General features: G+C 42.3%; 1 protein-coding gene across 3 annotated transcripts in view; it reads left to right on the top strand.

Moving 5' to 3' along the window:
• The window catches only part of trappc9 (trafficking protein particle complex subunit 9), a 719084-nt gene that overhangs the window by 296581 nt on the left and 401453 nt on the right, over positions 1-21050 (top strand). For all 3 annotated transcript variants that reach the window (XM_080194286.1, XM_080194288.1, XM_080194285.1), the window contains one exon: positions 5911-6053. In XM_080194286.1, coding sequence (XP_080050412.1) covers positions 5911-6053 — 143 coding nt within the window. The remainder of the gene's footprint in view (positions 1-5910; positions 6054-21050) is intronic.

Raw genomic sequence — 21050 nt, 5'->3', positions numbered from 1 at the left:
ATATATTCCGATGGTAAGGAAGGACTGTAGGAGAAGGGATTACCAACCGTGGTTATCGAAGGAAATAAAGGAGAGTGTTAAATTAAAAGCTGATGTGTTCAGAGTGGCTAAAAATAGTGGGCGATTAGAAGATTGGGAAAGATTTAAAAATCAACAAAGAATGACTAAGAAGGTGATAAAGAAAGGAAAGATAGACTATGAAGCTAAACTAGCACTAAATATAAAAAAATGACAGTAAAAGTTTTTACAAATATGTAAAGAAGAGGAGGCTGGCTAGAGTGAATGTTGGACCCTTGGAGGATGAGAGGGGGGATTTAGTGGTGGGCAGTGAGGAAATGGCTGAAACTTTAAATAAGTTTTTTGCCTCCGTCTTCACAGAGGAGGACACGAGTAGTTCGCCGGACATTGAAGATAGAAGGATGGTAGGGGTTGAGGGCCTAAATGCAATTACTGTCGCTAGAGAGGTAGTGCTTGGTAGACTAATGGGACTGAAGGTGGACAAGTCCCCAGGACCGGATGGAATGCATCCCAGGGTTCTGAAAGAAATGGCAGAGGTGATAGTGGATGCCTTAGTAATTATTTATCAAAATTCGCTGGACTCCGGGGAAGTGCTAGAAGATTGGAAAACGGCTAATGTTACACCACTGTTTAAAAAAGGCAGCAGACAAAGGGCAGGGAATTATAGGCTGGTTAGTTTAACGTCTGTAGTTGGAAAAATGCTAGAATCCGTCATCAAAGAAGAAATAGCGAGGCACCTAGAAAAGAATGGTTTGATCGAGCAGACGCAGCACGGATTCATTAAGGGGAAGTTGTGTTTGACGAATTTATTGGATTTCTATGAGGATGTGACTAGTGCGGTAGACGGAGGGGAACCGGTGGATGTGGTGTTTTCGATTTCCGAAAGGCGTTTGATAAGGTGCCTCATAAAAGGTTGCTACAGAAGGTTAGGGTGCACGGAGTTGGGGGTAAGGTGTTAGCGTGGCTAGAGGATTGGCTGTCAAATAGGAAGCAGAGAGTTGGTATCAATGGGGGTGCTATTCTGGTTGGCGGTTGGTGACTAGTGGAGTGCTACAGTGATCGGTGCTGGGGCCTCAACTGTTTACCATTTATATAGATGATCTAGAGGAGGGGCTGAGTGTAGGGTGACGAAATATGCTGATGACACGAAGATGAGTGGAAAAGCAAATTGCATGGAGGGTGTGGAAAGTCTGCAGAGAGATCTGGATAGGCTGAGCGAGTGGGTGAGGACCTGGCAGATGGAGTATAATGTTAGCAAGTGTGAGGTTATCCACTTTGGCAGAAATAATAGTAGGAGGGATTATTATTTAAAAGGCGGAAACTGCAGCAGGCTACAGTGCAGAGGGACCTGGGGGTCCTTGTGCACGAGTCGCAAAAAACCCAGTCTGCAGGTGCAGCAGGTGATCAAGAAGGCGAATGGAATGTTGGCCTTTATAGTGAGGGGGATAGAATATAAAAGTAGTGAGGTCTTGCTGCAACTGTACAGGGTACTGGTGAGGCCGCAGCCGGAGTACTGTGTGCAGTTTTGGTCGCCGCACTTGCGGAAGGATATATTGGCCTTGGAGGGAGTGCAGAGGAGGTTCACTAGGCTGATACCGGAGATGAGGGGGTTGGACTAAGAAGACAGACTGGGTCTGTACTCGTTGGAGTTTAGAAGGATGAGGGGGGATCTTATGGAGACATATAAGAAAATGAAGGGGATGGATAGGGTAGAGGTAGAGAGATTCTTCCCGCTTAAAAAGGATGTGTAGTCGTCCATTTTGGCAGAACCAACGGGATGAACGAGTACACTATCAAGGGCAGAAGTCTGAGTAGTGTTGAGGAGCAGAAGGATCTTGGGGTCCGGGTCCACAGGACTCTTAAATCGGCCTCGCAGGTGGAGGAGGTGGTCAAGAAGGCGTATGGTGTACTGGCCTTCATTAATCGAGGGATTGAGTTTAGGAGTCGGGAGGTAATGCTGGAACTTTATAAGACCCTTGTCAGGCCTCATTTGGAGTATTGTGCGCAGTTCTGGTCGCCTCACTATAGGAAAGATGTAGAAGCTATTGAAAGGGTGCAGAGGAGATTTACAAGGATGTTGCCTGGACTGGGAGGCATGCCTTATGAAGTTAGGTTGAGGGAGCTGGGACTCTTTTCCCTGGAGAGACGAAGGTTGAGAGGCGACCTGATAGAAGTTTACAAAATGTTGAGAGGAATAGATAGGGTGGACTCTCAGAGGCTATTTCCCCGGTTTGAAATGGTCGCTACGAGAGGACACAGATTTAAGGTGCAGGGAGGGAGGTTCAGAAGTGATGTTAGGGGTAAGTTTTTCACTCAGAGGGTGGTGAGTGAATGGAATCGGCTGCCGTCAGTGGTGGTGGAGGCGAACTCGCTGGGGTCTTTTAAAAGACTTCTGGATGAGTATATGGGGTTTAATGAGATTGAGGGTTATAGATAGGTCTGTAGGTTGGTAGGTGATGATGTGATCGGCGCAACTTGTGGGCCGAAGGGCCTGTTTGTGCTGTAGTGTTCTATGTTCTATGATAGCAGGACTAGAGGACACAGCCTCAAGATAAGGGGGTGGGGGGGGCAGTTTAGATCAGAGTTGAGGAGGAACTTCTTCACTCAAAGGGTGGTGAATCTCTGGAATTCTCTGCCTGTTGAAGTGGTGGAGGTTACGCGGCTAAATATATTTAAGTCACCGGTAGATGGGTTTTTGATAGACGGGAATTAAGGATTATGGAGAGAGCGCGGGAAAGGGGAACTGATCCACTTCAGATCAGCCATGATCTTATTGAATGGCGGGGCAGGCTCGAAGCGTTAGATGGCCTACTGCTGCTCCTATTTCTTATGTTTAGTTCTCCACTATCCTCAACACAACTCTCATTACCCAGAGCATCTTCCCATGCAATCGCAGAAGGTGTAACACCTGCCCCTTTATCTCTTCCATGCCTGCCATCCAATATTCAAAACCCTTATTCCAGATTAAGCAACATTTCACTTGTACCTCCTTCAATTTGGTGTATTGCATTCATTGCTTCCAATGTGGTCGTCTCGAGACCAGAGAGACCAAGTGTAGACTGGGTGATCACTTTGCTTAGCACCTTCAGCCTGTGCGCAATCAGGACCCTGACCTTTGGGTTGCTTGCCACTTTAACACACGATCCTGCTCCCATGCCCACATGTCTATCCTTGGTCTTTTTCAATGTTCCAGTGAAGATCAATGCAAACCTGAGAAACAGCATCTCATCTTCTGTCTAAGCACATTACAGCCTTCTGGTCTCAACATCGAATTCAACAAGTTGAGATAATTAGCTCAACTCCCTTGTTTTCATTTTATTTCATTTTTAACTGTTCTTTATCTTTTCTTTCTTTATTGTCCTTATTTTTTTTTCCTCCTATTTTACAAGAACATCAGAACTAGGAGCAGGAGTAGGCCATCTGGCCCTTCGAGCCCGTTGCGCCGTTCAATAAGATCATGGCTGATCTTTTTGTGGATTCAGCTCCACTTACCTGCCTGTTGACCATAGCCCTTAATTCATTTAGTGTTCAAAAGTTTAACTATCCTCGCCTTAAAAACATTCAATGAGGTAGCCTCAATGGCTTCACTGGGCAGGGAATTCCACAGATTCACAACCGTTTGTGTGAAGAAGTTCCTCTTCAACTCTGTCCTAAATCTGCTCCCCCTTATTTTGAGGCCATATCCCCCAGTTCTAGTTTCACCTGCCTGTCAAAACAACTTCCCTGCTTCTATCCCCTTCATAATCTTGCATGTTTCTGTAAGATTTCCCCTCACTCTTCTGAATTCCAGTGAGTATAGCCCCAGTATATTCAGTCTCTCCTCATAAGCCAACCCCTTCAACTCTGGAATCAACCTAGTAAATCTCCCCTGTGCCCCTTCCAGTGCCAGTACATCCTTTCTCAAGTAAGGAGACCAAAACTGTACACAGTACGCCAGGTGTGGCCTCACCAGCACCTTATGCAGCTGCAACATAACCTCACTGTTTTTAAATGCCATCCCTCTAGCAATGAAGGACAAAATTCTATTTGCCTTCTTAATTACCTGCTGTATCTGCGAACCAACTTTTTGTGATTCATGCACAAGGACATCCAGGTCACTCTGCACAACAGCATGCTGCAATTTTTTACCATTTAAATAATGGTCCATTTTGCTGCTATTCTGATCAAAATGGATGACCTCACATTTATCAACCTTGTACTCCATCTGCCAGACCCTTGTCCACTCACTTAGACTTTCTATATCCCTTTGCAGACTTTCAGCGTCCTCTGCACACTTTGCTCTGTCTTAGTGTCATCTGCATTTGGTCCTGAACTGCACATTATCTATGTAAACCATCTATGTCATGCCCCCTTTGCTTCCCGTTTCCCCGTTTTTTATCAATTTTACCACTCTCTCACCCATCTCCCCCCTTCCGCTCATATTTTCATCCATCACAGTTTACCCTTTGATTTCAGGTTCTCTGCTGTTTGGCGATTCATACCACTTATTCCCTCTATGGACTTCCATTAGTAGCCTTCCCCTTGTTTTTGTGGCTATGACTCATCTTTCATTCCCTCGTGCTACAGCATAAATATCTGTCACTTTCTATGTCTTTTAGCTTTGACAAAGGGTCATCCAGACTCAGTGTCAGCTCTTTACTCCTCTTACAGATGCTGCCAGACCTGCTGAGATTAGCCAGCATTTTCCCTTTTTGTTTTCACCTTAGACAACTCCTCCCTCATACCATTATAATTGCTTTTATTTAAATTGAAGCACTGGTTATGAACCTATGGCATTCACCCTCAAACTTTTATTTGAATTTCTATCATCATGTGATCACTACTGTCTAGGGGATCTTTAACACAAGATCCCTTATTCCAGTGACTAGGAGAATTTCACAGTTAATCTAAGTCTTACTTGTGACTAGTAAATAAACTTTACTTTATTAATCATCTTTACACAAAACCACATCTATAATAGCCTATCACTGGGTAGGTTCCACAACGTACTGCTCTAAAATGCAATTCTTGATGCATTCCATAAATCCTTCTATGCTATCCTTGCTGGTTTGGTTTGTCCAATCAATATACAGATTAAAATCTCACATCATAATTGAAATTCACTTCAAATATGCCTTTAGTATTTCCCCATTTATGTTCCAAAAATTGACAGGCATTGAGGAATCGGGAACTGAATCATCTGCAAAATTCTCAGCCTCTGACCTGCTCTTTGAGCTAAGGTCTTGATATGGCTAATCTTGTTCAGTTTCCGGTCAATGCAAACTCCCAGGATGTCGAGAGTGGGTGATTCAATGATGGTAATGCATTGACAGTCATGTGATGATGATTCGGTTCTCTCTTGACGGAGATGGTTGTTGCCTGGCACTTCTCTGGCGTGAAAGTTACTGGCCCCTTATTAACCCAAGCCTGAATGTTGCCCATGTCTTCCTGCATATGGGCATGAACTGCTTCAATACCTGAGGAGTGTGGTGATAAATATTGTGCAATAGTTGGTGAACATTCCCACATCTAATATTATGATGGCGGGAAGGTTATTGATGATGGTTCAGCCTGGGACTCTTAGCCGAGGAACTCTTGCAGTGGTGTCCTGGTACTGAAATGATCGACTTCCAACAATCATAATCATCTTCCTTTATGGTAGATATGTTTCCAATTCGTGCAGCATGTTCCCCGATTCCCATTTATTTCACTTTGGTAGGACTTCTTGCTGTTACACTGAGTCAAGTGTTGCCTTGATATCGAGGGCAGACACTCCTTGAGTTTAGCTCTTTTGTCCGTGCTGGGACTAAGAGTGTTATTTGACTAATTGACTTTACTTGGTGAATGATTGTAAATTAGATTGCTGAAATGAGTGCATACAACAAATATTTGAATACCATTTTTGTTTTTCAGACATTAGAAGCCATTTTGAACTTCAAATATTCTGGTGGACCTGGCCATATTGACGGATACTACAGGAATCTCTCTTTGGGGCTTCATGTGGATGTAGAGCCATCTGTATTCTTTACTAGGGTCAGCACACTTCCTGCAACAAGGTACAACAAACTAGTTAATTTATTTTTTGCAATATGCTATTTTTGTGATAGTTGTATTGCACTTGGTAGTAGAAAACTTGTGATGGCTTCTTGGGGCATGACATTTTTGTTGTGGGAGCAGTAAAATTTGAAGTGACCTATAACAGATGAAGAGTTGCTTTAGAGAAAAGACAGGCATGGATAGGAATCTGATCAGACTGGATTATTTTCGAATCGTGATTGGATAGAAACATCCAGCATGATTGCAGGATGGTTGAGCAAAACAATGCAAATGGAAGTTTGTCTGTGACCTTTTGGTTGCAAGTATGTTGCCTTGTGATCTCCTTAACCCCTTCCTTACACCTTTCAACTGTATATAATACTTGCTACATGTTCTCATTCTCATTTACAAGGCATAACTCTGTAAATAACTGTTTAGATTGGCTCTGTTTTTACCTTTTGCCAACTTGCTGTCTGGAAAGTTGCATGGCTTTAGAGGGTTGGTGCCTGAAGGCTGGAAAAAGGCTTGACAAAAATCAACAATACTAGTAGTATTTGTTGAAATCATCGAATCCCTACAGTGCAGGAGGAGGCCATTCAGCCCATTGAGCCTGCACTGACAACAATCTCACCCAGGCCCTATCCCTGTAACCCCATGTATTTATCTTCCTAGTTCCACTAACACAATTTAACTTGGCCAATTAACCTAACCCATGCATCTTTGGACTGTGGAGCACCCAGAGGAAACGCATGCAGACACGGGGAAAATATGCAACCTCCACACAGATGGTCACCCAATGCCAGAATTGAGCCCAGAATGATCCCTGGAATGAAGACCATGTCTTATGAGGAATGGTTGAGGACTCTAGGTCTATACTCATTGGAGTTTAGAAGGATGAGGGGGGATCTTATTGAAACTTACAGGATTCTGCAAGGCCTGGATAGATGGACGTGGAGAGGGTGTTTCCAAATTGTAGGAAAAACTAGAACCAGAAGGCACAACTTCAGGCTAAAGGGACGATGTTTAAAATAGAGATGAGGAGAAATTTCTTCTGCCAGAGAGTGGTGAATCTGTGGAACTCTTTGCTACGGAAGGCTGTAGAGGCCTGGTCATTGAGTGTCTTTAAGATGGAGCTAGATCGTTTCTTGATTGACAAGGGATCGGGGCTTATGGGGAAAAGGCAAGAGAATGGGGATGAGAAAAATAATCAACCATGATTGAATGGTAGAACAGACTCGATGGGCCGAGTGGCCTAATTCTGCTCCTATGTCTTATGGTCTAACCCGGCTCCCTGCCTAAAATGGTAGAAAGGATGTGCAAATTGCCTGGGCGTGACTATTTTCCAGTCTTCTCAGAATTTGGCTCATGAGCATGGATGAATAAAATGGATATGTGGACATGAGTAATGTCATGACTGAAGAGGCACTGTTTTTCCTCCAAGAAGAGAGGGAGAACCTGTTGAATTACTTGTCTGCTTCCTTGAAAGAAATTTCTGGGAAACATATGGAAGTGAAACATTCTGCATTGAAGCAACGAATAGAGGAATTGATGATAAACAGATTTTGTATTACTAGCTGCGTCCAGTATGTGGACCATTCCAAAATCTGCTTAATTTTACAAGTCATACGCAGTTTTAGCCATTTGAAAGATGTGTTAGTCACTAACTCTTTTGACTGAACAATGCACTTGCACTTCGGGAATATGTGTAACCAATTGGCTCATTTGGTATTGAAGATTGATGGAAGTTTAAGGAATGTAAAAGTACTCTTAAGTTTTGATGATGACAACATGTTGAGGTCACAAGATAAGGTTGAAGTTAGATGTAGTAATAATAATCATCTTATAACCTAGATAATTGTAACCGTGACAAAATCCTTGTTAGCCCTCTATCAATGGTTGGAATGGTGCTGCAGTTGGGTTCATTTATTCTGCTGTAAAAACTTCAGCACGAGTGAGGATGTGAGCCAAATTGAGGTGCACTGGCTCAAAGTGTTCCTTGCTGGCCCGCTGAGGATCATAAAATCATAGAAACCCTACAGTGCAAAAGGAGGCTATTCGGCGCATCAAGTCTACACTGATTCCCCCACCCAGGCCCTATCTGTGTCATCCTACATATTTACCCTGCTCATCCTTCTAGCGTACGCATCCCAGAACACTAAGGGACAATTTAGCATGGCCAGTCAACCTAACCTGCACATCTTTGGTGTGTGGGAGGAACTGCACCAGGAGGAAACCCACGCAGATATGGGGAGAATATGCCAACTCTGCTCCCTCTCCACAGTAGGGTGAAAGTAGTGGTTGCACTTAACTCTTGCCTTGATGAAAACCAAAACCTACCTCAATGTCAAAGGTAACAGAGAGGCATACCATAGATTTCTCAACTTCTTAAGGAGTGGAGAAGACTTTATTTCTGCAGAAAACCCACATTGTTCAGGAAGTGAAACTTTGTGGCTCCTGGAGTGGGAAGGAGGGATCAACATGGATAAGTTTGCCTACATGTTTGCTTCACCTCTGGCTGTGGGCCATCCACTGCATCTCATTAACAAGCAAGGTCCCCAAGCTAGCACTCATCTGTGTGCTTCTTTGAAAATGTATCCACTGATCTTGACTAACACCAATGAATTTATCACCCTTGGAGAGAGGAGTTTTAATTGTACCCTTGAAACAAGGAACCACTCTGGTTTCTCACACTGCTTGACGGAGATGGGGTAGTTGAGGGACGTGGCTGAATCCTTTGACGTGATGGATGACTGGGGTATTTTGCACACCAACTCTAGCACTTGCACTTCGATGGAGTCTGGAGGAGGAGGTTCCAGAGTGCCTGTGCACTGCTTAGGTGTATGTTTCCTGCATTCCAGTGACTTGCATGCAGCTGCTGTCATGCTCAAGCTGCTGCATATTATAGTTGGAGCTGGTTCTTCTCCATGTGGATACTGGCATTCTTATAGCCTGCAGCCAGAGGTCAGTTAGCTCAGGGTGTGTCATGTTGATTCTGGCCAATTGGAAAAGCAAGCAGTGGTTTTCCTCTCCTTAAGGCTATGGTGGAATGTGGCAGTGCTCATGCTTTATCTTCTGGGGTAAGCAAGGGGGCAGAAGACCAGGATGAGACAGTTGAACAAGAGATACTTGACTTGGATTCCCTGTTGGTCAGGACATCAAAGACCTTGCCCTGCAAAAGGTATACAATGAAAAGAAGGATGTGCTTAAGGACCTGCAGTTCATCAAGTTTGAATGGCAGGCTCATAAGACTTTTGGACCTAGTTCCTCAAAGACCTGGACTGTGGCTTCCCCATTTTCTGAAACAAAACTGAAAAAATTGCAAGGGGCAAATCAGCAGCCATAAGGACTTCTGGCTGGTGAATGAATCCCTGGTCTTGAATCTGGAGTACATCAGTAGTCAGGCCTACGCAGATTGTTGCTTTGTTCTTTCCCGATTTGTCCAGTGTGGATACAGAATGTTTTGTGGGACAACCTGTCAAAATTTGACCCAGAGGGCACTGGGTGTTCCGCTTAGCTTGGCAGAGCTGACAGGTGCCCATGGCAGCTCTCAATGGAAAGGTTCCTGGGACTGGTTAGGCTGCTGTCGAGTTCCACAAGATGTTTCTGATAATTTGGGGGAGAGAGAACTAAGAACTACTTGAATGTCCTGGGTGATAGCCTGGCAACTGGGGAGATGCCCCTCTTGGTAGAGAATGCTGTCACTGTCCAGTTTCTTAAGAGAGGCGTCTCCACTTGCTTAAGAACTGGATTTTGTCTGTCACCATCATTCCCAGAAGACTGGCCCGTCGGGTGTCGACCTTGCACTGCATCAGGATATGGCATTCAACAGAGTGAATACTTACTTGGGACACTGCAGGCATTTTGGTTGGGAACACGTTTCGTCATCTGGATCTGATTATGTAAACAAGACCTCGACAACATCCAGGCTTGTGCTGACAAGTGGCAAGTAACATTCGCACCACAAAAATGTTAGGCAATGACCATCTCCAAAGTGAGGATCTAACCGCTTGACATTCAATGGCATTATCATTGCTGAATCTCTTATTATCAACATCTTGGGGATTACCATTGACAAGAGACTGTACTGAAGTAGCAATGTAAATACTGTGGCTACAAGAGCAGGTCAGGGGCTGGGAATCCTGTGGCGAGTAACTCAACTCCTGACTGCCCAAAATCTGTCCATTGTCTACAAGGCGTAATCAGGAATGTGATGGAATACACTCCATTTTTATGGACACATCCAGCTCCAGCAACACTCAAGAAGCTCAACACAATCCAGGACAAACTCTGCCTAATTGGTACCGCTTCCACAAACATTTAATCCCTCCACCACTAACAAATAGCGGCAAAAGTATATACCATCTATAAGATGCACTGAAGGAACTCAGCAAGGCTTCTCAGGCAGCACCTTCCAAACCCATGACCATTACCATCGAGACGGACAAGCAAAGCTGATATCTGGGAACAGCACCATTTAGAAGTTCCCCTTCAAGCCACCCACCATCCTGATTTGGATCTCTATTGCCATTTCTTTACTGTTGCTGGGTCAAAATCCTGGAACTCCCTCCCTGATGCTGTGGGCGGGTGTACTTACATAACATGGGCTGCAGCGAGTCAATAAGGCAACTCACCAGTACCTTCTCGAGGGCAATTTGGGGTGGCAATCAATGGCCTAGGCCGTGACACCCACATCCTGTAAACGAATTTCTAAAAACCATTGTGAAGTTTTTGATTAAGACTAACAGGTCCTTTACGGCATTTCTTCACTTAGTATGGTGTTAGGGATGCCCCCATGCCCCTGTAGTTGCAGGCCATTTGCACGGAAATATTCCAGTGTCTCTGTGGAGGCAGTTCACACGACAGGCTGGGCATGGAGTTTATCTTTATAAATTGGAGCATCGAGTATAAAAGTTGGAGTGTTATGGTAAGGTTATATAAGGCATTGGTGAGGCCAGATTTAGAGTATTGTGTGCAGTTTTGGTCACCTAGTTACAGGAAGGATGTAAATAAAGTTGAAAGAGTGCAGAGAAGGTTCACGAGGATGTTGCCAGGACTTGAGAAGCTGAGTTACAGAGAGAGATTAAATAGGTTAGGACTTTATTCCCTGGAGAGTAGAAGAATGAGGGGAGATTTGTTAGAGGTGTATAAGATTTTGATGTGTATGGATAGAGTGAATGCAGGCAGGCTTTTTCCACTGAGGCTAGGGGAGAAAAAAACCAGAGGGCATGGGTTAAGGATGAAAGGAGAGAAGTTTAAAGGGAATATTTGGAGGGGCTTCTTCGTGCAGAGAGTGGTGGGTGTGTGGAATGAGCTGCCGGATAAAGTGGTAAATGCAGGGTCACTTAACATTTAAGAAAAACTTGGACAGGTACATGGATGAGAGGGCTGTAGAGTGATATGGTCCAAGTGCAGGTCAGTGGGACTTGGCAAAAAATGGTTTGGCACAGACAAGAAGGGCCAAAGGGCCTGTTTCTGAGCTGTAAATTTTCTATAGTTTCTAAGGTTTCTATCTTTGTTAATTTTCAAAAGCTGGAGGCCAAGGTCACTATTTGACTAGGACACAAGATAGACCTTGTCCAAATGCTGTCCGGCAGAGGTTGAACAATTATCATTACCAATGTGGTGGCTGCAGTATTGCTTGATTGCTTTGATAGATCCCTCTGAGTTTTCCACCAAGATACAGATTAAAGAAGTTGACGACTTTCTGGGATAAATGAGTGCATTAAGCTTCTATCACAGCGCAGTTCCCTGCTTAAGGAAGAAGTTGAGGCTGATGTACTTTCATGTTGATCCAAATAATTTGACCCTTCTGCAACTGTTTTCTTCCATCCTATCTTTAAATTTTCCAAACATTTTACAAAATATCATTTATATCTTCTACATTTCGTAAGTGACAACTGTCCTTTATGCTGGCTGATCGTAGTGACTGGTTCATTCAGTTGAACCATTATAAAAGATACAACTAAACTAGAAAAATGTAATTTTCTAGTTTAACTTTTATATATAAAATGTTTCAACATTTAGATACTTACTAGGATATGTACTAGGGGCATGCACAAATTACACCCTTTGGGATGTTTAAAACATGATACAATCATGCATAAAATTCTATTTGCCTTTTTGCTTTCATCCAACACCAAGGTTGCTCAAACTAAGAAGAATTTTGATCAATGCCACCTGCTTCTCCATGTTAAACTGCCATTTTGATTGAATTCATAGCCCATGCCAATATTAATATGAGTAGAAGGGGTATGGCATAATTTGCAAGTCTTTACAATTTCCTTGTCGGTTTATCTCACTCAAACATACTTTACCCTTTGATTCCCAATTAATTTTTAAAACTTGATTTGCATATTAATTCCCTGTTAATCCCTGCAAAAAGATTGGGCTCATAGTTTGAACAATGTGATAATTACCTCTGCCACTGCAAATGGGTGGAAGTAATGTTTTCATTCCATTCATCTGTTTGATTGTAAACAAAATATCTCGAAAACATAATGGGTAGCTTTTAATGAAATGTGGTGCATGGATAAGGGTAGGGTACATAGGGTATGGCTGAAGGAAGAACTGATGTTTTTGGCAAAGTTGCAAACCTGGAATCTCTGCAGCCTTACTGCACTGCAGTTAAAGATGTCAGAGTTTCTTGTTTATTTTTTTTTGCACATTTTATCGTAAATTCCTAAATGACCATATGAGATGATTATGCATTGTCCCATATGTACAGTGCAAAGAACAACATTGATAATGTAGAGGTACACTGCGATTTTAATGTCATTTGAATTGATTACTTAAAAGTTAATTCTTCGATGTGTCACTTCAATAACGCTGTAAGGCAAGGCTGTATTTTTTCCAAGAACTCCATGGCTTTGTATTTCCAGTGTTAAAATTGTCAACATTGCTCAAATGTAAATAGTCAATGTAATCTTGAGATGTCACACATATATTGATGCATAGTCTCTGGACAAAGAGCATATGAACAATCTCAGGGCATTATAATAATGTCTTGATGTATGTGATGTTCTGGTGGTGTTATCTACTCTATTAGAATCTCTTTCTACTTTATTTCAGCATATTGAATTATTACATATCCTCCATTTGCTCCAGGAAAAAAGAAGAAAGCTGTGTTAAGCCTATTTTTTCAATTTTTAAACTCGAATTGGGAAATGCTACTTATGGATTAAAATGCTCTCGTGCTTTTATGGACTGTAATTTTCACTCTAAAATGAATATGTGACTTGTTTGCAATACTTTTTATTTTTTACTTGTTTTAAAATTCTCTGACTCTGCTTTTCTGACAATCAATGCAATATTCATCACAGAACAATGACAGTCTTATAGTTATGTGACTGCAGGGAGACTCTAACTATTGACTCTGCTTTTACCAGTGAGTGCACCTTAATGAGAAAGCTAAGACTGGGATAATGTGGCGTATGGATTGTGTAATACTGCTCTATCTAGCTTTTAATCATGGATTCATAATAGGTAACTTGTTTATAACAATGTTGTTGGTAACGGAAGTTTGCAGGCTACTCTTAGTTTTTTATGAATTGACAACAGGGGTGGCAGGAGTCCTGTAGGGGTGGTAGCAAGTGGCAGAGAAGAGAGTCCAGTGGGAGAGGGGATGCAGAAGCTAGAAGTTTTTTAATTCAAATATTTTCAAGGTAAAGTCAGAACCATCTGAAGCTTGCTATTTAAATCACACTTTCGGATGATTCCCATTGCACAGCAGATCCCCAAAGGAGGTTTGAACTTGGCCACTTGCTATTCAAACTTTATCTTGGAAATTCATGGCAGGGGTGGGGGTGGTCCCCAGCACATCTTTGGGATACAATGCCACAGAAAGTTATGACCCATTTATCCATATTAATTGTAACAAATTAACCAAGCACATTGCAGATGTATGCCATATTTGAAAAAAGGCTTGCAGCAGACAATGTGCTCAGAAATAATTCAGCAGTGTTAATTGAAAGCAACTGTTAGGAAATAATCTTTCTCTATTAAATTGACACAACTATTTGACTCTTGCATGTTTACTTGAAGATGGATATCCCAATTATTCAGTTTGCAATATTTGCTTGGTTCCATGTCATGAATAGCAGCAGTACCGATCATGATGGAATAATGTTGCTGAATGAAAATTTGTATAATTTCTAGAATTATGTGAGATGAGATGTTGGAGCATAATCCACCTCCCCGTATTTATTCTTTTTTTTTGGAAGGCATCAGGGGTTCCTAACTTTAGCCATTCCAATCCAGTTATATTTTCATTGATTTTTCTTCAGATCATCATTCAATTTTACTATCAACTGTACTATACCTCATTATTTATATGATCTTTCAAAATTTCAAACCAGGAGAACTTATGGGCTGAATTTACACAATTTTGTTTCCTCTGGATGGAAGGAAAACTTTTTGGTCATGAACCCACTTGGCACAACAGCAGGACAGCTGTTACAGTATTCCAGGGGGCCTCATTTAAAAAAAAACTGCCCTGAGATTGCCATCTAATTAAAGATGACGGACTATTTGAGGACATGGGGAGTAAAACAAGGGTGTGATTACAAATGTGGCCAACAGCCTTCACTTTCTCCTCAATGAGAGCACAGCAGAAGTGAATAGGACCATGATGAAATGGAGTGAAATGACTGGAAGAAATGGCAGCCAATTTTTCATCGCCTGCATTGTGATGTCATCTCCAGGAGATAGTCGTGCAGCAACAAGCCTCTGACCAAGTTTTTATCCTTAATGATAGACTGCATATTATTTCCTTAGTGCTCTGACCACCTGCTGTGCCTTTGCCTTCTGTGAGTTGATGAGTTGCAGATAAGCAGAGTTCTTTGCGACTTTGGTAAAATTTCAATTCTCAGAGGATCTCTGCTAATTGCTTAAGTAACAACCTCAATTGACATCCAGGTGGGCTGCTGTCAGTGCACAAAAGCATCCTCTGGGAAAAGAGTGAGTAAATGGGAGCTTTTTTAAAATTCTTTTATGAGATGTTGATCTTGCTAGCTCAGCCAGCATTTTATTATCCATTCTAATTGTCCTTGGGAAGGTACTGGTCAACCACCTTCCTGAATTGCTGCAGTCCATGAGGTGTAGGTACACCCACAAGGAGAGTGAAATAATGGCAACATTCTTCTAAGTCAGGATCGCATGTGGCTTGGAGCAGAACTTGCAGGTGATGGTGTTTTCCCCTGCATTCAATGTCCTTGTTCTTCTTGATGGTAAAGGTCACGAGTTTGGAAGCTGCATTTATAGGAGCCTTGGTAAGTTTCTGCAATGTATTTTGCAGATGGTACACTCTGGTGACACTGCGTCAGTGGTGGAGGCAGCGTGTGTTGGGAGGTAGTGGATAGTGTGCCAGTCAAGCGTGCTGCTTTGTGCCAAATGGTTTCCAGTTTTTTGAGTGTTTTTGGAGCAGCTATTATTGAGGCAAGTGAGGAGTTTCCATCGCAATTCTGACTTGTGCCTCATAGATTGTGGACAGGCTTTGAGGAATCAAAAGGGGAGGTACTCTTGGGACAGTTCACCGCCATTGACTGCTTTTGTAGCCGCAGTACTTATATGGTTAGTCCAATTCAATTTCCGATCCATGGTAACCCCTTGGGTGTTGATGGTGTGGAATTCAGAGATGATGCCATTGCATGCCAAGGGGAGACAATTGGATTCTCTTTTGTTAAAAATGGTCTTTTCCTGAACATGTGTGGCATGAATGTTATTTGCCACTATGAACTGAAGGCTGAACATTGTCTTGCTGCATATGAGCATGGATTGCTTTAGGATCTGAGGAGGCATAAATAGTGCTGAACATTGTGCAGTCATCAGCAAAGATTCCCACTTCGGACCTTATGATGGAGGGAGGTTCATTGATGAAGCAGCTGAAAATGGTTCAGTCTAGGACACTACCCCATGGAACTCTTGCATTGGTGTCTTGGGGCTGAGATGACTGACCTCCAACAACCACAACCATCTTCCTTTGTGTCATGTATGGATCCAACCAAGAGAGAGCTTTGCCCCTAATTTCTGTTGACTCCAGTTTGCTAGGTCTCACTGATACCACGTGAAGTCTTACCTCATCTCACCTCTTGAGTTTTGCTCTTTTGTCCATGTATGGTCTAGGGGTTTAATGAGGTCAGGAGTGCAACAGCCCTGGTGGAACCTAAACTGACCATCAGTGAGCAGGCTATTGCTGAGTAAGTGCTATTTGACAGCACTATTGATGATGCTTTCCATCACTTAGCTGCAGATCAAGCATGGATCATGGTGATAATGGCCCAGTTGAATTTGTCCTGCTTTTCATGGGCAAGACATATCTAGGCAGTTTTCCATATTGCTTGGTAGATGCAGTGTTGTAGTTGTACTTGAACCTCTTGACTAAATTAGTTCTGAAGTGTAAGCCTTCACTTCTATTACTGGAATATTGTCAGAGCCTTCCAGTCCAATATCATTGTTTATGATTTTCCTTGCTCTCCAGTCCCCTTCCCCACCATCCTCCAACGGTGTGGTAAAACTCCAACCAACCCACATACATCTTGTGGCTGTCACAGTACAATACCATTTTTCAACTGTAATGTGACTGAAAATGCTTAGTTTGTTAAAAAATTTTTCTTAGAAGCTGGTGATTTGTGCAGACCATTTTGTATCTATTAGCATGAAGCTATTTGTAGTGATCTATCTGTAACTCTAAAATTAACGTGTGAATTTTAAAATCATGTGAAATAATCTGCTTGTGCTGATGCACCAGCGTTTGGATTTTTTTTCATATTTCCAGCATTGAAGAAAATTATTGCAACAACAGAACAAATTTTCTCTAAACGTTGTTAAAGTTTGTCTATTTTTAAAAGGTGCAATTTACATGACTAATACGTCATTCAATCCTGTAAATTATCCAAAAGCAAGGAAGTCCCAGAGGATTACTTGCAATGCTGCTTTGACAAATCAGTAGGATAATTGTTTAAGCCATGAAGTTGTCATGTGCTAAGTTATCTACTTGTGTTGTACAACCTTGAATTGCAGAATATATAGGCCTGATGCTTTTTGCAGTGAGAAGGGCAAATTTAACTACTGGGATTTCACAGGTATCAATGTTGGGGTTCTACTATATACAGTCTTTATTAATGTGCTGGATAAAGGAACAAAATGTATTGTCGTCAGATTTGTTGAGAAGAGAAAGATAGGTATGAAAGCAAGTTGGGAGGTGGACAGAGTCTCTGCAAAGGAATAGAAATAGGTTAAGCAAGTGGGCAAAAATTTGGCACGTGAAATATAATAGTTGAAAACAAAAGGTTGTCCATTTTGGTGGAAAGAATAGAAAAGCAATACATTATTTAAATGAAGAGAGACGACAGACTGCTGTAGTTTGGAGAAATTTGGGTGTCTTCATAAATTAATCTCAAGTTGGCATGCAGGTACACCAAATAAAAAGGAAAAAAAATGGAATGTTGGCCTGAATTGCTTGGGAGATAGAGTAATGAATAAGCAGGGAAGTCGTTTGAGGACATTGGTGAGACCACATCTCGAGAACTTAGTACAGTTCTGGTCACCTTTCTCAAGAAGAGACATACTTGGATTGGATGTAGCTCGAAGATGGTTCATTAGGTTGATCCCTGGGATTGGAGTTTATAAGAATGAGAAGTGATTGTATTTAAATGTATGAAATTCTGAGAGGACTTCACAAGGTAGATGCTGAGAGGATATTTTCCTCATGAGAGAAATTCTAAAATTAGGGAGCCCAGTTTCAAAATAGTCCCGTTTATGACCATGATAAGGAGGCCTTTGTTCTCTTGGCAGGCTGCCTTTTCGAAATTTGCTGTCACAGAGAGCATTGGAAAGTGGGTCACTGAACATTTTCAAGGCTGAGTTAGATTTTTTTTAACAAGGAGTCAAAGGTTATCTGAGGTAGTTGATGTCATGATCAGATCAGCCATGATCTTATAAATGATAGGGTGGGTTTGAGGAGCCAAATGGCCTATTTTTATTAAGATTATTTATGTTGGGTAAGTCAGATGGACCATTCTTTGCACCCTCTTGTGATTTAAGATACAATAGTTTGAACAGAATCCTTTGATGTGGTTGACTGGAAGATCTTGGTTAAACAGAAGCAGAAACTAATCAACAGTGTGTGTCAAATTATGCATTACTGTATGTAATGCTATTTGTTTCTGGTCAGTGGCATGGCTGTGACAAAAACATAATTTTTAAAGAAATTTGTTGCCTAAAATAGATTCTTCCTCAGGTATGTTTCGTTCTCTGGCTTCTGCAACTGCAGACTGGGATAATTGTTTATTTTTGTTTTGTTCTACATGAAAGCTGAAAGGAAAAAGTAATCAATTCAATCCAGTCACTAGTACAGTTGTAAACACGCCTTGGAACAATATGCATGTATCAGAAGAGGACAGTTGTTCAAGGACATAATCTAATTAGGACATATCCAACAGAGATGACACTTGCCTAAAACCAGAAGAGGCAACTTTTATGCTTTCTGTTTCTTGGCATTTTGGCTAAGATCAAATGTAGTATTGACATGCTGTGCGTGGTTGAAGTCATTAGGTTACATTTTAGCTTCATTTAAAGCACTTTTTAAAAGCGGCATCTTGGCCTTTTGGCTAAGATGCAAATGAGATTAAGCCTTGGAGGAGGAGCTATGCTACTCCAATCAGCTTGGATCACATAGATCAAGCCCAAGACAGGAGGTGAGAGCCCTGTCTAGTTAGCTTGGGTCGGGAATGTCTCAACTTGTTGAGACTCTGAATTGGACTTGATTTGGATTGAATTGGAATAAAAACAAAAAAAAATTTAGAGAATGTGCTGCTCCAGGTTTGGCTCCCGGTGCCGCCTGCCCTCGCTTGCTTGCCTGTTCCCGGCGCCGCCTGCTCTTGCTCGCTCGCCCGCTTCCGGCGCTGCTGTGAACAGGACTTTCCTGTGTGATTCAGCATCTCTAATGTGGGACCAAATGTGAGTACTGGGCTGGTGGAGCTATTTTTTCTCGAGGTTGCTTCATATTTGGCCACCTCCCTATTCACTATCCTGGTTAGGATGGTAGGCAGGTTCTCAGTACAGCAGCCTAATTCCCATTGGAAAAGGTAGGCACTATGAGGCAAGTGTGAGTACATGAACGTGCCTCAAAATACTTAACAACCTGAAAAATGGACCAAGTATTAATTATCTAGGAAGTAGGCCACCAATCCACATTCTTATTTATTAAAGCGCTGTACTAGTATGGCTCTCTGCTGTGCACCCATCATCTCCCCACCTCCATTCTGGTTCCATCCTTTTTTCCATAGGTCATGGAAAATTCTGCCCCCTCAAGGTGAAACTTTATTTCAAAGGACTCTTTGAAATGAGCGTAACACCTTTGATGTACAAATTAATTACAGCTTCAACTTAGCTTAAATAAAAGCAGAATACTGCAGGTGCTGGAATCTTTAACAAAAATAGAAAATGCAGAAAAATCTCAACACATCTGAACGCATCTGTGCAGAGTGAATAGAGCCAACGTTTTTAATTTGGATGATCCTTCATCAGAACTGAAGACAAAGAAAATAGAATGAGATTTATACAGTAAAGGTGAGGGTGTAATTGACCAAGATGTCATAGACAAAAGGATAAAGGGAATGTAAATGGTTGCTATAAAGGCTCAGAATGGTGCTAATGGGCATTAAGAGATCAGAATGTGTAAGTGGCAGAACAAAGGTGCAGAGTGTCAAAGGGCAACATGTGGCAGATGGCCCTCATGATGTTTGGCCGGGGGGGGGTGGGGAGACAAGGTGGAAAGCAAGATTTAGAAGTGGACAAATGAAATAATGGAAGAAATTAAAATGTAAAATATATAATAAGAATATAAAATAATAAAAATGGATTAATGAGGTAAAAAGAAATAAAATAAATGGAAATGGAGTGGAGGTAGAAGAAGGAGTCCTTGCTCTGAAGTTGTTGAACTCCATCTTCGGTTGGAAGGCTGTCAAGTGCCTAATTGGAAGATGAGGTGTTGTTCCTCCAGTTTGCGCTGGGCTTCACTGGAACATTGCATCATGCCAAGGACATGTGGACAAGAGAGCAGGATGATGTGTTGACATGGGAAGCGACAGAAAAGTCTGGATCATGTATGTGAACGGACCGAAGGTGTTAGCAAAGCAGTCAGCTAGCCTGCATTTGGTCTGTCTGATGTAGAGTTCACTGCATTGGAAGCAGCAAATGCAATTGACCAGCTTGAAGAGGTGCACACGAAGTGTTGCTTCACCTGAAAAAAGTGTTCGAGTCCTGGAATGGTGAGCATGGAGGAGGTAAAGGGACAGGTGTTGCACCTACTATGATTGCATGGGAAGGTGCTGTGGGCAGTGAGCTGAGGTGTTGAGTGTAGTGGAAGACTGGACCAGGATGTCTTGAAGGGAATGGCTCCTGCAGAATGCTGACAGGAGAGTGAGGGGCAGATATGTTTGGTGGCGGCATATGCTGGAGTTGTCTTACTTTCCCCATAAGTTCTCCTTCCTTAATTGTGGTTTTCCACCCACTGTGGTTGACAGGGCTCTCAACAGTGTCTGACCCATTTCCTGTGGCACTGCTCTCACCCCCTCCCCACCCTCCTAGGACCAGGATAGTCTTATTTTCCCCACTAGTCTTTGCATTCAAAGGATCATCCTAGTGGGGAAAGTAAGACAAGGGCAGACCCTATCCTGGTCCTGGTAGGGTGAGGAGGGGTGAGAGCAGTGCCACAGGAAATGGGTCAGACACAGTTGAGACCCTTGCCAACCACAGTGGGTGGAAAACCACAATTAAGGAAGAAGGAAGACATAACAGCAGCATTATTATGGAAAGTGGCATCATTGGAATAAATGTGGTAGAGGTAAAGGAACTGATAGAATGGGATGGAGTCCTTGCAGGATGTGGGAGAGAAGAGCTGTTGTCAAAATAACTGTGGGAGTCAGTGGGCTTGTAAGGCATATTGGTAGACAGTCTATCACCAGAAATGGAAACAGAGAGTCAACAAACGGTAAAGAAGTGTCAGAGGTTGGACCATG

This window comes from Carcharhinus amblyrhynchos, chromosome 8 (assembly GCF_965287045.1).
Source record: "Carcharhinus amblyrhynchos chromosome 8, sCarAmb.v2.hapA, whole genome shotgun sequence".
Taxonomy (NCBI): Eukaryota; Metazoa; Chordata; class Chondrichthyes; order Carcharhiniformes; family Carcharhinidae; genus Carcharhinus; species Carcharhinus amblyrhynchos.
Note: the sequence above shows the minus strand (reverse complement) of the source record. Positions and strands in the feature narration are given on the sequence as shown.